The sequence below is a fragment of the Lithobates pipiens genome, unplaced genomic scaffold, assembly GCF_037356315.1.
Source record: "Lithobates pipiens isolate NorthernLeopardFrog02 unplaced genomic scaffold, aLitPip1_a1.2 Scaffold_8, whole genome shotgun sequence".
Classification (NCBI taxonomy): Eukaryota; Metazoa; Chordata; class Amphibia; order Anura; family Ranidae; genus Lithobates; species Lithobates pipiens.
Window position 1 is genome coordinate 339,061,213 of NW_027507903.1, and position 17,088 is coordinate 339,078,300.

The following is a 17,088-nucleotide window of genomic DNA, read 5'->3' on the forward strand; positions in this document are numbered from 1 at the left end:
CATTTTGAAATGGAAGGAGTATCAGACCACTGCAAATCTACCAAGACCTGGCCGTCCCTCTAAACTTTCAGCTCAGACAAGGAGAAGACTGATCAGAGATGCAGCCAAGAGGCCCATGATCACTCTGGATGAACTGCAGAGAACTACAGCTGAGGTGGGAGAGTCTGTCCATAGGACAACAATCAGTCTTACACTGCACAAATCTGGCCTTTATAGAAGAGTGGCAAGAAGAAAGCCATTTCTCAAAGATACCCATAAAAAGTCTCATCTAAAGTTTGCCACAAGCCACCTGGGAGACACACCAAACATGTGGAAGAAGGTGCTCTAGTCAGATGAAACCAAAATCAAACTTTTTGCCCACAATGCAAAACGATATGTTTGGCGTAAAAGCAACACAGCTCATCACCCTCAACACACCATCCCCACTGTCAAACATGGTGGTGGCAGCATCATGGTTTGGGCCTGCTTTTCTTCAGCAGGGACAGGGAAGATGGTTAAAATTGAGGGGAAGATGGATGCAGCCAAATACAGGACCATTCTGGATGAAAACCTGTTGGAGTCTGCAAAAGACCTGAAACTGGGACGGAGATTTATCTTCCAACAAGACAATGATCCCAAACATACAGCAAAATCTACAAAGGAATGGTTCACAAATAAACGTATCCAGGTGTTAGAATGGCCAAGTCAAAGTCCAGACCTGAATCCAATCGAGAATCTGTGGAAAGAGCTGAAAACTGCTGTTCACAAACGCTCTCCATTCAACCTCGCTGAGCTCGAGCTGTTTTGCAAGGCAGGATGGGCAAGAATTTCAGTCTCTCGATGTGCAAAACTGATAGAGACATACCCCAAGCGACTTGCAGCTGTAATCGCAGCAAAAGGTGGCTCTACAAAGTATTAACGCAAGGGGTCCGAATAATTTTGCACGCTCCACTTTTCATTTTTTTATTAGTTAAAAAAGTTTAAAATATCCAATAGATTTTGTTCCACTTCACAATTGTGTCCCACTTGTTGGTGATTCTTCACAAAAAATAAAATTTTTATATCTTTGTTTGAAGCCTGAAATGTGGCAAAAGGTTGAAAAGTGCAAGGGGGCCGAATACTTTCGCAAGGCACTGTATCTGTCACCCATTAATAATGTTGTATCTACTGCAGTTGTTAGCACATCTCCTAGTAACAACCATTCTGTTGACTCTTCATTTTTGCTTCCTAATAATGGGGCTCATTATGTGTACAGAAAATCTATCAAGAAATTGAAGAGAAACAGACAGGAGAACTTATGTCTTGTTGAACAAAGCTTTCATTGTTTCTTTAAACATGTCCTTTGCCAAGCACAACAAGCCGGAGATAATTTATGAAATTATTTTATTTGCTCAGTACACATTGTAGTAGAAAAAAATCTTGTGTGCTCCATATTGAATGGCCAGTACAGTACATAAAGAGGTCACGTGTTATCTGCAGATCTGAAGACACGGACCACTTAGTAAAGCTTTTTTCTTGCATAATTCTATCTGGCCTTAGGGCAAAACCGTTGTGTACATGACTCTTATGACGTACTCACTCTAGGCTATCAGTTCCATAAGTCCAGTTCGGTTCATTATTTGATCACTCCACTGGACTCGGGCACTGTACGCATCCGTGTATCCACTAACCATGCCCGAGCACGGAACTCTCACAGATAACATTCACCAAGCACAGAAACAGGGATCACTGGTCTGCTTTGCAGAGGTGATGACATAAGTCTGCTCGGCCCTGGCACATTTTGAGCACAGGCCAGTGAAGGAGTGGAGGGGGGTGGGGACAAATATCTTTGGGCATGGTGCATAGTAACTGTGACTACAGTGAATAAACTCATATTCAGAATTCTTTCCTCTGGTTTTTAACATTTTTCTTTCTTTTTCTTTATAAATCACACTGAGAAATACAACTGCCTACACTATGTTGATATTTGGTCCAAAGACTGTAATCTTTACATTGTTGGCTCCAGAGTTTTAGAAAAACAGGTTAATAAAGAAGAAGTTGTTATCGGCCAAACTTGATAAGACCAATATATGAGATTTACTCATTTGGTGTGGATTGCGCAATTAAAAAGGTGCTTTTGACATTCTTTTTTTTTCATTTTGGATAAGGTGTGAAAACTTTGGAAACATTTTTGTTGTTTTTTTATATCCTTTCTGAAAGGAATCTCTCTACTTCCCATTTCAGTTACACTTAAGAAATGAAGGGAAATCTAATTGGAAATCAACATGGCACTGACAATAATAAAACCTGACAGATGTGCTGGTCCTTTCCCAGTGTAGTAAAACATGTTTTATTGCTATCTGTGCCCCTTTAGGACATATTTCCTTCATTTCATGTCTCATTGACAGTACAGGAAGTGAGATAAAGTCTTCTTAATGGTCTTAAAAAAACAATAATAAACATTTTCCCTCTCTTTAAAAGAAATAAAAAAATGTAAAATGCCACTGTAAGTCAAATATTGCATTCATTATTTAATATAAAAGGAAGATGCTGTATACCAAACAGAATAAAATGTATTCAGATTTTAAGCACTCTTTTTCACATCTATCATTTGCAGAAATTATTTGTTTTCGAGAATTCCTAATGTGATATGCACTTTGGATGATTTGTAATATATACACAATCATTGATAAATTATCTTTCTGATTTCAGTTGTTGTCTTCTCTTTTGTCAGGTCAGCACAATTACCTTTGTGCAGGAAGAAATGATTGTATTATTGACAAAATTAGGAGGAAAAATTGCCCAGCGTGTCGCTATCGGAAATGTCTTCAAGCGGGAATGAATCTGGAAGGTATACAAACTGTTAAGCCTTTCTTTTATCAAGGTCCCTAATGTCTGCTAGAATTAAAAATACCACTTTATGTGAAGAACTACAAATAACCCTGGCATGCTGACCTACAAATTTACTGTGGTGTTTTACATGTAGAGCAGCCTTTGAGCCGCATTCGCCTGTTCCAAATTGTTGGCGGTTATGTTAACTTTATAATGTATACCAAAATGCTAAAACTGGAATGCTAATATTGTTGTCAGGCTCTATTGCAATTACACTGCACAGAGCTGCCAGGCTTCAGGTTCCACATAGTGGTATCACAAACAGTAAAAAATAAATACATATATATATATATATATATATATATATATATATATTAGTGTTTATTTTTTTCAAACCGTTCCTCCATAAAAAGTTATACCACAATTGGATATGTAACAGTTTGTTCATATGTATTTCAGCGGTGAGATGGACACTGTGAACTGAGGCATAAATGTGAACCAAGTTCAAAAGTCAGAAAAAGGTCTTTCATGTGTAGTGGGCTACATGGGGAAGACCACCAGCAGGATATACATAGGGTTTATTTCCATAATCCATTGTTATAATGTTATGGCAATTAAAAAGACCTCTAATATTGTTTTCTGGCTCCAAACTGACCTTGGAAACGACACATCTGCCCTTCCTCTCTGAGACCGCTTTCACACTGGGGCGTTTTTCAGGAGCTTTAGCATTAAAAAAGCGCATGTAAAGCGCTTGAAAGAAGCCTCATCTGCAATCCCAATGTGCTTTCACACTGGGGCGTTTTTCAGACGCTTTAGCTAAAAAGCGCCTGAAAGAAGCCGCAACTGCAATCCCAATGTGAAAGCCCGAGTGCTTTCAAACTAAGGCGCTGCGCTGGCAGGGCGTCAAAAAAAAGTCCTGCAAGCAGCTTCTTTGCAGCACTTTAGGAGCGGTGAATACACCGCTCCTAAAGCGCCCCTTCTTATTGAAATCAATGGGAAGCGTCTGCAAAACACCTGAGAAGCTCCTGAAAAAACGCCTGCAAAACGTTTTTGGTAGCGGCGCTTTGTGGCCGCTTTTAACCCTTTATTTGGCCACTAGCAGGGGTTAAAAGCGCCCCACTAGCGCTAGAAAAACGCTGGTAAAGTGACGCTAGTTTAAGCGGCGCTTTACAAGCGTTTTTCGGGCGCTGGCATTGTGAAAGGGCTCTTAAAGCGCTTGGGCTTTCACATTAGGATTGCGGATGAGGCTTCTTTCAAGCGCTTTACAGGCGCTTTTTTTAACGATAAAGCGCCTGAAAAACACCTGAGAAAATGCCCCAGTGTGAAAAGGGTCTAATAAATTAAAATTGTGCCAGGTGTTCCTAATAGGTTCTTCAAATGTTCTCAGGAGGAGTAGTTCTTCCTCTAATATCAGATTTTTTTTTTGTGGAGGAATAAGTTGGAGGAAAGGCAGACAAGGTTCACATGGTTTGGAGGCACAGTGATAAAGTGTTACTAAACCCACAACAGTTAAATAAGTGTCAAAGGGTTAGTAAAAAATATAAACGCAGTGCAAATGCTGAGAATAAAATTACCAAAACAGCGCTAAAAAAAAATTTGTCCAATCATAAAAATCCTCAATAATGTCCCATCCACCTTAAAATCATAATTGGATGTATAGTGAAGCGATATACAGTTCGTATGAAGAGTTGGTACAGACTGGCAAACTCAGGGTTAATACCAAAGGGTGCACCTGTCACCAGATATGCAGTTCATCACGTGGTTGCACACTCCCCCTGGGGGGCAAACTCAACAGAGAAAACTGGTTAAGGAGGCACTCAATCTAAGCTTGCAGACCATTAGCTGTGTCTTATTTCATCATCCTCATCATAGATCACCAGATGTACAGGGGAAAATACTTTTCTCATCAAGTAAATATCCAATATACATCAGAGAAATCTTCCTATTTCCTCCTCACCATATTTTACCAGGAATGCGGGGGTTAACATATAAGGAAAAACAGATTTGCATATAGAGTAATACCTTTTATTCAAACAAACTTCCCCAGGAATGCGGGGGTTAACATATAAGGAAAAACAGATTTGCATATAGAGTAATACCTTTTATTCAAACAAACTTCCCCATACAAATAAAATCATCCCTTAGGTAAAAGCTGCGTACATCACATAAAAAGTAATCAGCATCAATGAATGAACACATGCAGAGGGCGCACAGACTTCAACTGAGGTGCCCTCAGTTGAAGTCCATGTGACGAAACCGGTCAGAGCGTTGCTTACACGATACTATAGCGGTGACGTTAGCGGTGACAGCCCTCCAAGCTCTAACCAGCAGTGAGAGATACTTCCTGCAGGACGAAAGTGCTTCTGGAAAAAGCTGAGTATAGCTAGAGCGCCCCCTGCATGTGTTCATTCATTGATGCTGATTGCTTTTTATGTGATGTACGCAGCTTTTACCTAAGAGATGATTTTATTTGTATGGGGAAGTTTGTTTGAATAAAAGGTATTACTCTATATGCAAATCTGTTTTTCATTATATGTTAACCCCCGCATTCCTGGTAAAATATGGTGAGGAGGTAATAGGAAGATTTCTCTGATGTATATTGGATATCTGGATATCTACTTGATGAGAAAAGTCTTTTCCCTTGCACACCTGGTGATCTATGATGAGGATGAGGAAATAAGACACAGCTAATGGTCTGCAAGCTTTGATTGAGTGCCTCCCTACCCAGTTTTCTCTGGTGAGTTTGCCCCCCAGGGGGAGTGTGCAAGCACGTGGTGAATTGCATATCTGGTGACAGGTGCACCCTTCGGTATTAACCCTGAGTTTGCTAGTCTTTACCAACTCTTCATATGAACTGTATATCGCTTCACTATACATCCAATTATGATTTTAAGGTGGATGGGACATTATTGAGGATTTTCATGATTGGTCTAATCTCAGATTTTTTTTTTAGTGCTGTTTTAGTAATTTTATTCTCAGCATTTTCACTGCGTTTATATTTTTTACTAACCCTTTGAGATTTTATACGTTTTGACGTTTTAAACAGCAGCTGTAAAATTACCCTTTTTTATAATTACTATACTAAAAGGTTATTGTATTATCAGGTATCTGCTTTGCCTGCTCATTTGTGTCAGAGTTGGCGCTGAGGTGGGATTTCGTTTGGTTGGGCCTTTATATATCCCTTATTCTAGTTAAATCAGTGTGTATATGAAGTAAAGTATGTTTGTTATACTCACTGTGGAACCTAAGGGGTTAATTCTCTGCATTGTGTAAAAAAGATGTTTGATCTTATCTCCTTCGCAGACATCTCAGCCTGCAAAACCACATTTCAGGGAGGTGGCGCTCTGTACCCACCCACCATACCCCCCACGCCGAAAGTTTTTGAAAATAATTTTTTTTATATTTTTGTCACAGTGCTTCTGGGGGGGGGGGGAGATGTATGTGGCAGTAGATGGTGGCAGTAGTTTTTTTATTTTCACGTATTCATTTTTTTACAATTCAATTTTTTTTTCCACAATGCTCTTTTGGGGGGAGGGGGTTGGGACAGTGGACAGAGTAACACACAGCTTACTATGCTCAGTTATCACAGGACACAGGAGCGATCAGTAGCGAACACTCTCTATGTCCCATTCAGAAATGGAAGGGACCAGTAAATTACATATTTACGGGTCCTTTCCTCCGCTCTCCATCCTGACAGATCTCCCCCAGCAGCCGGCAGGAGAGGAGGGGAGCCAGCTGCGGGGGGCGAGGGGGAGTGGAGGAGGACATGGATGGGGGGGTCGGAGAAGGACAGGGGTCCCGAGGAGTGGCCAGAGGAGGAGCACACAGGGAGCAACTGGGAATTATTGGTGCAGTGGGAGGGACAGCTGTGAACACCGATCTCCCTGTATAGTTTTTTAGCCACCAGCCGAGGGAGAGGAGAAGTGGCTGTCAGCTGAAAGAAAAGCTGTACAGGGAGATCGGGAAGTGGAAATGCTGGAGACTCCCGCACTTTGCAGGAGACTTGAGATGTCTGCCTTCTTCCACTGACTTCAATATAAATCTTAATATTTACAGAGCCTTGGGGACAGGCTGCATATGCTCAGTTTGTTGTGTATTTCTAGAGAGTTTTTTTTCTTGGGAGATTGCAGGTGATCAGCACAGGGCCAATCAGCACTGTCCAGACAGAGGGTCAGGGGTCCTGCATCCTGATAGGATAATCGTGGGAGAATGAAAACTCCTCCTACAAGCTTTAACCAGACACTCATAGAAGTCACAAGACTGCTCTAACTGCTGATGAAAAAAGATATTTAGCAGTTCATATTTAGTAAAATAATTGAATTTCCATGTTCGTTGTACTGTGGGAGACCAGATATAGTAAATGCAGGGTCCTGGGTTGCAAAAAAAAATGCAACATAGACATTTTCTGTTATATGGCCTTAAAGCGGGAGTAAACCCGCTGACTTTTTTTTTCTACACCTGTAAGGGAAAAGGCATAATTGGATAGTATGCACTACATACTAGCTCATTATGAAATACTTACCTTAGAACGCGGCCCCGGCATCTTACTCTGTCCATGCCGAGGGAGCTAACATATTCCCTCAGCGTGTCTTCCGGGTATCGCGGCTCCAGCGATGTGAGTGGCCGAAGCCATGATGTCGGCACATACGCTGGAGTTTTCTTCCCGGCAGGGTCTGACGGACTTTCAGCCGAGAATCCCCAGAGCGCATGCGCCCCTGAAGTCAGTGTCTCATTGCAAGGGGAATATCTCCTAAACCGTACAGGTTTAGGAGATATTCTTTTTACCTACAGGTAAGCCTTATATTATAGGCTTACCTGTAGGTAAAAGTTACAAATATGACTATACAACCGCTTTAACACTGTTCTTTTCATTATATACCCCTACTAAATGAGCATTGTAGAGCTATTTTGGAGTATGAGTGGTGTTCTAGTCTTTGAAGTGTCAATATGTTTCTTTATTGTTCACCGCTAGAGAAATTTTTTAACAATACATTTAAATTACACACAAAAAATAGTGTGCATCATATACAAAGGTGTGCTGTTTGTATTAATAGCTATGCTGTATATGCCAGCTTTTTTTTTTTTTTGATTTAGTGGTTTTTCTTTAGCACATTGGCCAGAGCAGCAGGTCAAAACTTCCCGTAGACCGAACACCTGTGCATATAATATAAGAGGTAGCATTAAAGGAATTATACTGATCGCTAAATGGAAGCGGCCTGTGCTATTTTCAGAGTCATTAATGCGCTGTCATCATCACAACAAGGAGCAAGGTTAAGGAGCAGTCGTTCACTTTGCCTGCTCTCATCTTTGCAGTGGCAGATTTCTTGTTCACATATTGTTTCTGATTATGTACAGAAAATTAAGTGGCCTGATTTGCAATGAGCAGCATGTACTACTTTGAACAGGAAGAATATGTTTTTTGCATATAAATGAGCATTAACCATGATGCATTTTAATGATTGACGTACAACAGATTCCACTGAGGAATTGAATTTCGGAGTACAAGCCAGTGGCCAGACGTGAAGAAGTTGATGCAGGTTTATGACAAAGGAGGGAAGAAACACATCACAAGATGAAAGAACATCATTTACTGGCTCACCACAGTATTTATAGACATATTTTACATAGCACAGAGACTCTGGCTCTGTACGCCTATGTCCTTACATTACCTTTTATCAGTTTACTGGGGAATTTGCTCTCCTTCCTTCCTTTTTTGTATATATCTTTATTACATCAGCTTTGGCAATACCAGCTTGTTTTTTTTGTTTTTTTTTAAATCAGTCTTGACAAATTCATACCTATAAGTGACCTGGCTATCAGCTGCAAATCTGTGATTTGTATAAGCTGCCAGATCCTTTTGAAGACTTCATTCAAAGCAGATTGAAGTTCACCTATGATGTTGAATGCCAGAACTGTTGAGGTCGTAAAATCTTATACTTTATTTGGATACAAAAATGGTACAGTAGCATAAATCACAGAGTAGATTATGTAGGAACGGCCTACTTGCCAAAATATGCAAGTTTTTGGCTATGCAGAAGAATGTCAGGAAGAGTATCAGGAGTATCAATTATTGATACAAAAACAATCAATGGCCAAAGAAATTTACCACAGCAAATTGACTTTGCCAATGAGTTAGGTTGGTCAAGTACTGTCCTTAGTAAACCCCTACACTCTGTTGTAGTTTAAAGCGATTGTAAAGATTTCAATTTTTTTTCTTTTAAAATAACAAACATGTCATACTTACCTGCTCAGTGCAATGGTTTTGCACAGAGCAGCCCCAATCATCCTCTTTTGGGGTCCCCAACTTGTTATGGCTCCTCCTTTTCTCCTAGTGCCTCCATAGAAAGCTGCTTGCTATCGGAGCACTTGTGTGGGTTCAATCCCTTGCCACATTGTGTGCATATATTTAGACATACAGTGCAGCTCAGCCCCGCCTCTCTGCTCACAGAATTTGATTGACAACAACAGGAGCCAATGCCTCCTGCTGCTGCTGCTGAGCCTCCCGTGAGAGAGGGAAGATCATCGGAGACACCATACAGAGCTGGATTGAGATAAGGTTCGGGTAAGTATTTGGGAAGTATTTGGGGGGGCTGATTGGGAGAGGCCAGTGAGAGTTTTTTTTTTTTTTTTTTTTTTTACCTTAATACAGAGAACGCATTAAAAGAGAAGTATGGGATTTTTTTTTATCCCATAATCATACTTGCTTAGGTGGATTCAGCATCGGTCCCCCGCCACCTCTTCACTAAGAACCAAACGCCACCGATGGCTTGGTTCCCTCACCTCCATTAAAAGCGGAGAGCTGCTGCCTGTCAATCAGCAGCTCTCCTGCTCTGCTCCTCCACCCTCACTGGAGCGCTGAGCTGTGGTGTGGCGGGGAGCGGCCCTCTCAGTGGCTGAGACGCCCATCAGTCCAGGCACCTTCCAGAGTTGGGATGACTGGGCTGATCTTGGTGACATCAGCAGAGAGCAGACTTCAGTCCGCTCGCTGCTGAAAATGAGCCACAGGAGTGCAAAACGAATGGCACTCCCGTGACCCATAGGAGAAGCCCAGCTCAATGAGCTCAGGCTGAACTTCTCCTTTAAGGTTAAAAACAACAAACTTTTACCTTTACGAGCACTGTAAACTGCATCTTAAGTGCATGGAGCTTTCTGTGCCCTTATTATCAAAGGCTTTGTTTACACATACTGTATGCATTTTTATGTGATCCTTTTTTTTTATTAGATCCTGCTTACTGCAGTTTAGGTTTACATGGAATTTTCACAAAACACACGTTTTCATGCATAGAGCTGAACAAAGATTTTCTTTCTCTTAAAATATGCATGCAAAATGCTTCCAAGAGTGTGTTAGAAGTGCAGTTTTAAATGTTTCTTCTAATACATGACTTATTAAGTGCAGAAGTGTAAGTGAGTTATAAGCATATGATCGTTCTCTCAGCCAAACATAACCAGATGGATCTGATAAAGGTTTTCTTTATCGACCATGAAGGACACAGGAATTAGATATTCTTAAACTGTCAGGTTATACTGCCTCTACCAGGAGGTTAGGCACTGGTAAACAAAAAAAGTGTTAATGAACCCAGGAATCTAAAATGTTTTTAATGCTGAAGACCTCTGCATTTACCATGTTTGCTATGTGTTTTTCTTTCCTATTTGTCCTATGTGTTACCTAAGTGTTGCACGCTCCTGAGGGGCTACAGCCAAGTGTCCCTGTACTGCTTGTGTACACAGAATCAAGTGGTGGTGGGGGGGTTCCCTCCCTGTCAAAATATGTAAGCACAGCAGGGGAAATCCTTGTATCAACATTGCTTGTGTTAATGCAGGAATCTGACAGTTTTTTGCTTTGTTTTTTCTTTTTTCTTTTTATTTAACCCGGTGGTTGAACGAAACTGCATGTATATACCTTGCTTTATAGGTGGGGTTATACTAGGGCTGGCTTAACGTTTTTTTTTTTTGCCTGTGTCCCAACCTCCTGTAGGTGGCAGTATAAGAGTCCATTCACACAGGGGCAACTTTGGATCCGACTTCAAATCGTCCCAAGTTGCCTCAAGTCGAGCAACATGATAAAATCAATGTAAGTGAATGAGAGCCGTCTTAATGCACACTACTGAAGTCGCTCCGACTTCAGAAAAGGTTCCTGTACTACTTCAGTCCGACTTCTAGGCAACTTGTACCCATTGATTTCAATGGAAGTTGCCTCCAAGTCTGATCCCCTGTCTTAACTGAAGAAACTTTCCAGGAAGAGAAATAGTTTTCTAGGCAAACCCCTCCCTCCCACAGAGCTGATTATTATGTTATTGGCCACTGGCAAAGTCCCCTGTCCTGGAGGCAACTTCAAGTTGCCTTGTAAGTTGCCTCAAGTCGTGCTGTGATTCATACTCAAGTCGTGTCTAAGTTGCCTCCCAAAGTCTCCCTGGAAGTCGTGTTGCCCCTGTGTGAATGGACTCTAACTGTTTAAGAATTTCTAAATACCTGTGTGCCTCAATGGACTTCAAGAAAAAGATTTTACAGCAAGTACAAAAATCCTGTTATCTGTAAGTGTTTTGATGTATGGAGAGATAAAGCATGAACATTTATCTGAATAAAACAGAAGACTAAGCTGCTAAGTAGTTGGCGTAATGACAGCAAGGTTACATTGCACCTCTTTAAACCAAATCTTTAACAGAAAATAAAAGTATATGAGAATAAAAGAATATCATTTGAATTACAGTTCTTACAGAATTACAATTACTAAATTGCCTAGATTTCTTTGTTGTTGTTTTCTGTTTTAACCTTGTTTCACTATAATATTTTTTTTAACAACTCTGTATGACCCAGTAGCAGTTATGGCAATTATTGAAAAAAAAAAGTTTACTCATTTCAATGCACATTGATTTATAAAAATGATCTCCACTTTTGCTTTTGGTCAGTCTGTGTCACTCCCCAAGAACAATCCTAATATTTTCACCCAGTACCAAACCCTACGTCAGTAATATGTCCTCCAGTGGCAAAGGACCAGGGAAAGATACAATAGGGCTTTGAGGGGTATGAAGATATTTAAAGCATTAGTAAAGTCCTACAATAGAAAAATAAATAATTGGGCCCCTGGACGGTTTGATTGTCAAAAATATCAACATTACTAGACGGTAAATTAAAACAAACAAAAAGGTACATATGGACTGCTGCCGTCATCTCAGAATTTAAAAAAGTATTGCTGATCCTCTTAACTTTAAGCTCAACTTAAAAGTGATTCTAAAGGAAATATTTTTCTTCTTTTTTCAAATAATAAACTTGTCATACCTAGCTGCTCTGTGTAATGGTTTTGCACAGATCAAATCCCCTTTTTTTTTTTTGGGGTTCCCTGCCAGTGGTCATGGCTCCTACCCTGTCAGGTTTCCCCAATAGCAAGCCTCATCCATTCAGATCAGAGCGCAGATTGGCCCCGCCCACTACTCTGTTCTCATTGGCTCACTGGCTGTGAATGACAGCAGCGGGAGCCATTAGTGGCAGCCAATGAGGAGAGAGAGAGAGAGAGAGAGAGACCCGGAGGAACCGCTGCTCTAATGCACTTTGCTGTATCAAGATGGGCTCAGGTATGTATAAGAGGGGACTTAGAGAGATCCGCACCCAGAAAGATTTTTACCTTAAAGCGGGGTTCCACCCTAAAGTGGAACTTCCGCTGATCGGAACCCTCCCCCCCTCCGGTGTCACAATTGGCACCTTTCAGGGGGGAGGGGGGTGGAGATACCTGTCAAAGACAGGTATTTACACCCACTTCTGGGCATAGACTCCCGTGGGAGTCTATGCCTCTTCCTGTCCTGCCGCGCTGTCTGCTGGGACACACACGGGTCCCAGAGACAGCGCGGACAATTCCTATTGCGCTACGCGACTCGCGCATGCGCAGTAGGGAACCGGGAAGTGAAGCAGATTCGCTTCACTTCCTGATTCCCTCACCTAGAATGGTGACGGCAGCCGAGAGCCGAGCGATCGATCGGCCTCGGCTGCCGGCATCGCTGGACCCCGGGACAGGTGAGTGTCCATTTATTAAAAGTCAGCAGCTGTAGTATTTATAGCTGCTGGCTTTTAATATTTTTTTTCCCAGTACAGTCCCGCTTTAATGCATTCTATGCATTAATGTGGAAGTAAACTCCCCTATCGTTTTCAGCCAAGGAAGCTGCCATCTTTGCCTCTGTTTAATCTTCAACTGCTATGGTGCTGCACATGTGATTCGTTATGACACCAACCATTGGATGGTTTGATAGTTTGGCTGAGAGCACAGCCAATGTGCAGTTAGCATTCCCGGCATACCTTTTTTTTTTTTAACTGTTTAAATCGGTGGGTTTACTTCCATTTTAAGGTAAAACGCCTTGAACCTTTTCAAGAAGCCTTGAACTTTTTATACCGCTTCAAGTGAAAATCAATGTAGGGGGATTACATCACTTCCTTTTCATCATCACATGAACAGGAAGTGAAGGGAAATTTTGCTCAAATGGATACGGTCAGCAATAAAAACTTGACAGAGGTTCTATCCTCACGCTATCAAGAACATGTTTTCGGATTTCATTTTATCCTTCAACCAGCTATTATTTTCTAAAAGTGCAGTAATTCAAATTAATCTTCTGGCAACCCTATTAGTGTTATTAATGTCTTCATTGCCTTGTTGCTTTAATAAGCTCTATTCTGAGATTTGTGTGTTTTGATAAGATTGTTATATGATCAATCCCAGTAATAAACACATAGCCCCCTTCCCTCACCCCAAAATAGCACTGATTTTACAATCTCCTTGGATTTGCCACAGCTGTCTGAATACACAAATTGAATGAGTTGTATAGGGAGGACCTTGCACTACATACTTCTTGTTAATCTACAAAAGACTGTACAATCAGATTGTAATGTTTGATCATCTTGAGGCAACTTTCTAACATTTTTTTTTTTTTACCAGCGAAATGCAGGTTGCATATTGTAACGCTGTCAGTCATATCTCGGTTGCGAGTGTTCTCTTTTTCACTCTATGGTCTTTGACCGTGTCGCATTTCTGATAATCCGAGAGGGAGAAGTAGAATTTATGGAAAAGGATTACGTAATTTTTTTCCCCTTGAAATATGTTGGACTGGCCTAAAGTTGGCATCAACAAGATCCCCACAGCAGTATCTGGTGTGAGGATTTTAGGGTAAAGTCTGTGCATGGAAACTGCTTCTCCATGTCTCTTCCAAAGTAAATATCAGCCTTACTGTATCATCCCCCTCTGGCACTGATGAAAAGCAGTTCTGTTTTCCAAATTAAATATGTACAGTATTTCCAGCTCCAGAAGGTAGAGACGCATATACTGTATGCGCTGGCATTCCTCCCTTTTCATGGATTGTATGGAACATTTGCAGCAGAGAAGATTAAATCAGATAAGGCTCTTTAATCTTCTTTTTGCAATAAAATGTAGATTTCTGCAGACATTTGGTTTTGGTTATGTTATTGACTGTTTCTAGGAAGGCAAAGAAGCCAACATTTGTTTCGCTGGTTGTGATTAATTATGGCTGAGGGGATGATAGGTTCATCAGAAAGCTACTTTATGTATATAGATTTTTTTTTTCCAGGTTGCATATTAAATGCTGTGTCAGTACTTGTGCTATATAAAACCTGATTTTATTTAAAGTGGATTACCAGCTAAAGCATTTTTTTTTCTATTTTGAGTGGGGGAGGATTAGAACATCTTTCAGATATTAAATGCTATACATTGCCTTGCAAAAGTATTCACCCCCTTGGCATTTTTTGTGTTTTGTTGCCTCACAACCTGGAATTAACATGCATTGTTTGAGGATTTGCATCATTTAATTTACAGAACATGCCCACAACTTTGAAGATTTTTTTTTTTTATTATTGTGAAGCAAACAACAAATAGGACAAAATAACAGAGAAAGTCAATGTGCATAACTATTCATCCTCCTAAAGTCAATACTTTGTAGAGCCACCTTTTGAGGCTATCACAGCTCCAAGTCACTTTGGTTAAGTCTCTATGAGCTTGCCACATCTTACCACTGGGATTTTTGCCCATTCCTCCTTGCAAAACTGCTCCAGCTCCTTCAAGTTGGATGGTTTGTGCTTGTGAACAGCAATCTTAAAGTCTGACCAAAGATTTTCTATTGGATTGTGGTCTGGGCTTTGACTAGGCCATTCCAACACATTTACATATTTTCCCTTAAACCACTCAAGTGTTGCTTTAGCAGTGTGTTTGGGGTTGTTGTCCCGCAGGAAGGTGAACCTCCATCCTAGCCTCAAATCACACACAGATTGGTACAGGTTTTGCTCAAGAATATCCCTGTATTTAGCACCATCCATCTTTCCCTCAACTCTGACCAGTTTCCCAGTCCCGACAAACATCCCCACAGCATGATGCTGCCACCACCATGTTTCACTGTGGGGATGGTGTTTTTTGGGTGATGTGATATGTGGAATTTGCGCCAGACATAGCTTTTTATTTTTCTTTCTCCTAGGGATCATCAAAGATTTGTTTTTATAACCTAACCCTGACTTGTACTTCTCAACAACATTGTCCCTTACTTGTTTGGAGAGTTCATTGGTCTTCATGGCATTGTTTAGTTAATGGTGTCTCTTAGGTGTTGCCGACCTCTGGGGCCTTTCAAAAAGATGTGTATATGTAATGACAGATCATCTGACACTTAGATTGCACACAAGTGGACATCATTTCACTAATTATGTGACTTCTGATGGTAATTGGTTGCACCAGAGCTTTTTATAGGCTAAATAACAAAGGAGGTGAATAAATACGCACATACCAATTATCCATTTTTTATTTCTGAAAAATAGTTTTATGTATATATTTTTCTAATTTTACTTCACCAACTTAGACTATTGTGTTCTGATCTATCACATATAATTCAGATTAAAAAAAAACATTTAACTAAAGGCTGTAATGTAACAAAATAGGTAAAAAGCACCGGAGGGTGGGGGGTGAATACTTTTGCAAGGCACTGTATGTGTCCCTGCTGGGATGATTCACACTTAGGGGTTGATTTACTAAAGTTAAATAGACTACACTGTAAGTATGTAGAGTAAATAGAGTGCACTGCACAGTTCACTGCACTAATTTTCCCCAGAGCCCAGTAAATGTGATAAAGCTCTGCTGATTTCTCTCATCCAATCATGTGCAAGTAAAAATGCTTTTTTGCTTCCATTTTTCTTGCACCTCATTAGGTATTTTCTGCAAGGTGAAGCTTTATCACATTTACTAAGGAAAATGAGTGCAATTGCACTTCCGAAGTGCACAGTCCATTTGCCTTTAGATCACCTGCCCCTTAGTGTCTGCCCTGTTGATCGCCGTCACAGGCCAGTAAGGGATTTAAAATAAAAATGTGACAGGTGTCACCTATGAGATGAGCTGAGAGGAAATATTCCAATAGCAAAATCCCTCACTTTGGGGAGGGGTTTTCAATTTTTTTCTGCTGTGTGAGCAAGGTTCTAACCCATCCACTTCCCTTCCAAAGTATGGGGAAAAAACAGTCCTGTCATTTTTTTTTAACTTTTTCTATATTAAGCAATGGAGTCATTGCATTTATTAACCCCCCTAGCGGTAATCCCGAGTCTGGCTCGGGGTAGGAATATACTGACAGGAGCGGTAACCCCGAGCCAGACTCGGGATGGCTTCGCTCGATGCAGGGGAGGACACGGAGCGTTACTCACCTTGTCCCCTGGATCCAGCGATGTCCTCCGCACTGTGCGATAGAGCTGTCCTCCACTCGATTCACAGTGCCGAATGCCGCCGAGCTCCGTTCCCTGCGGCGTTACGGCGCACGGGAGCGGAGAACGGCGGCAAATTCAAAAAAGTAAAAACACACTAAACACACACAGCAAAGTAATCTTACAGATTACAGTGCTGTATTAAAAAATACACACCCCCTTTGTCCCTAGTGGTCTGTGCAATGCCCTGCATGCACTTTTATATTATAAATACTGTTTTTTACTGCCTGGAATTTGGAGATTGTCCATAGCAACCAAAACGTGTCCCTTTTTCAGTGTTTTAGGATTTTATTACATTATTGAATAATTTTTATTATTCTTTATTATATTATAAACTTTATCATACCCGGGATGTCTAATAGACTCTGGTTTGAACAGATTTAAGAGCGTTATTCCTAAGAATTACAGGACTACAAAATAAAAGCCAGATTTCCGTGCAAAATAATTGTACCGCTTTCAGCACCTAATTCCAGACTGAATCATACCGCCAGGGAGGTTAAAGCTAACAAGTCTAAGAATGGGTTCACATTGGAGAACACAGTGGTTCACAACATAGGTTCGGTGCGTCCCTGT

General features: G+C 40.9%; 1 protein-coding gene across 1 annotated transcript in view; it reads left to right on the forward strand.

The window, feature by feature from the left end:
• Positions 1 to 17,088, forward strand: part of NR3C1 (nuclear receptor subfamily 3 group C member 1) — a 252,620-nt gene that overhangs the window by 189,006 nt on the left and 46,526 nt on the right. Inside the window, exon 4 of the mRNA XM_077473094.1 lies at positions 2,693 to 2,809. Coding sequence (XP_077329220.1) covers positions 2,693 to 2,809 — 117 coding nt within the window. The remainder of the gene's footprint in view (positions 1 to 2,692; positions 2,810 to 17,088) is intronic.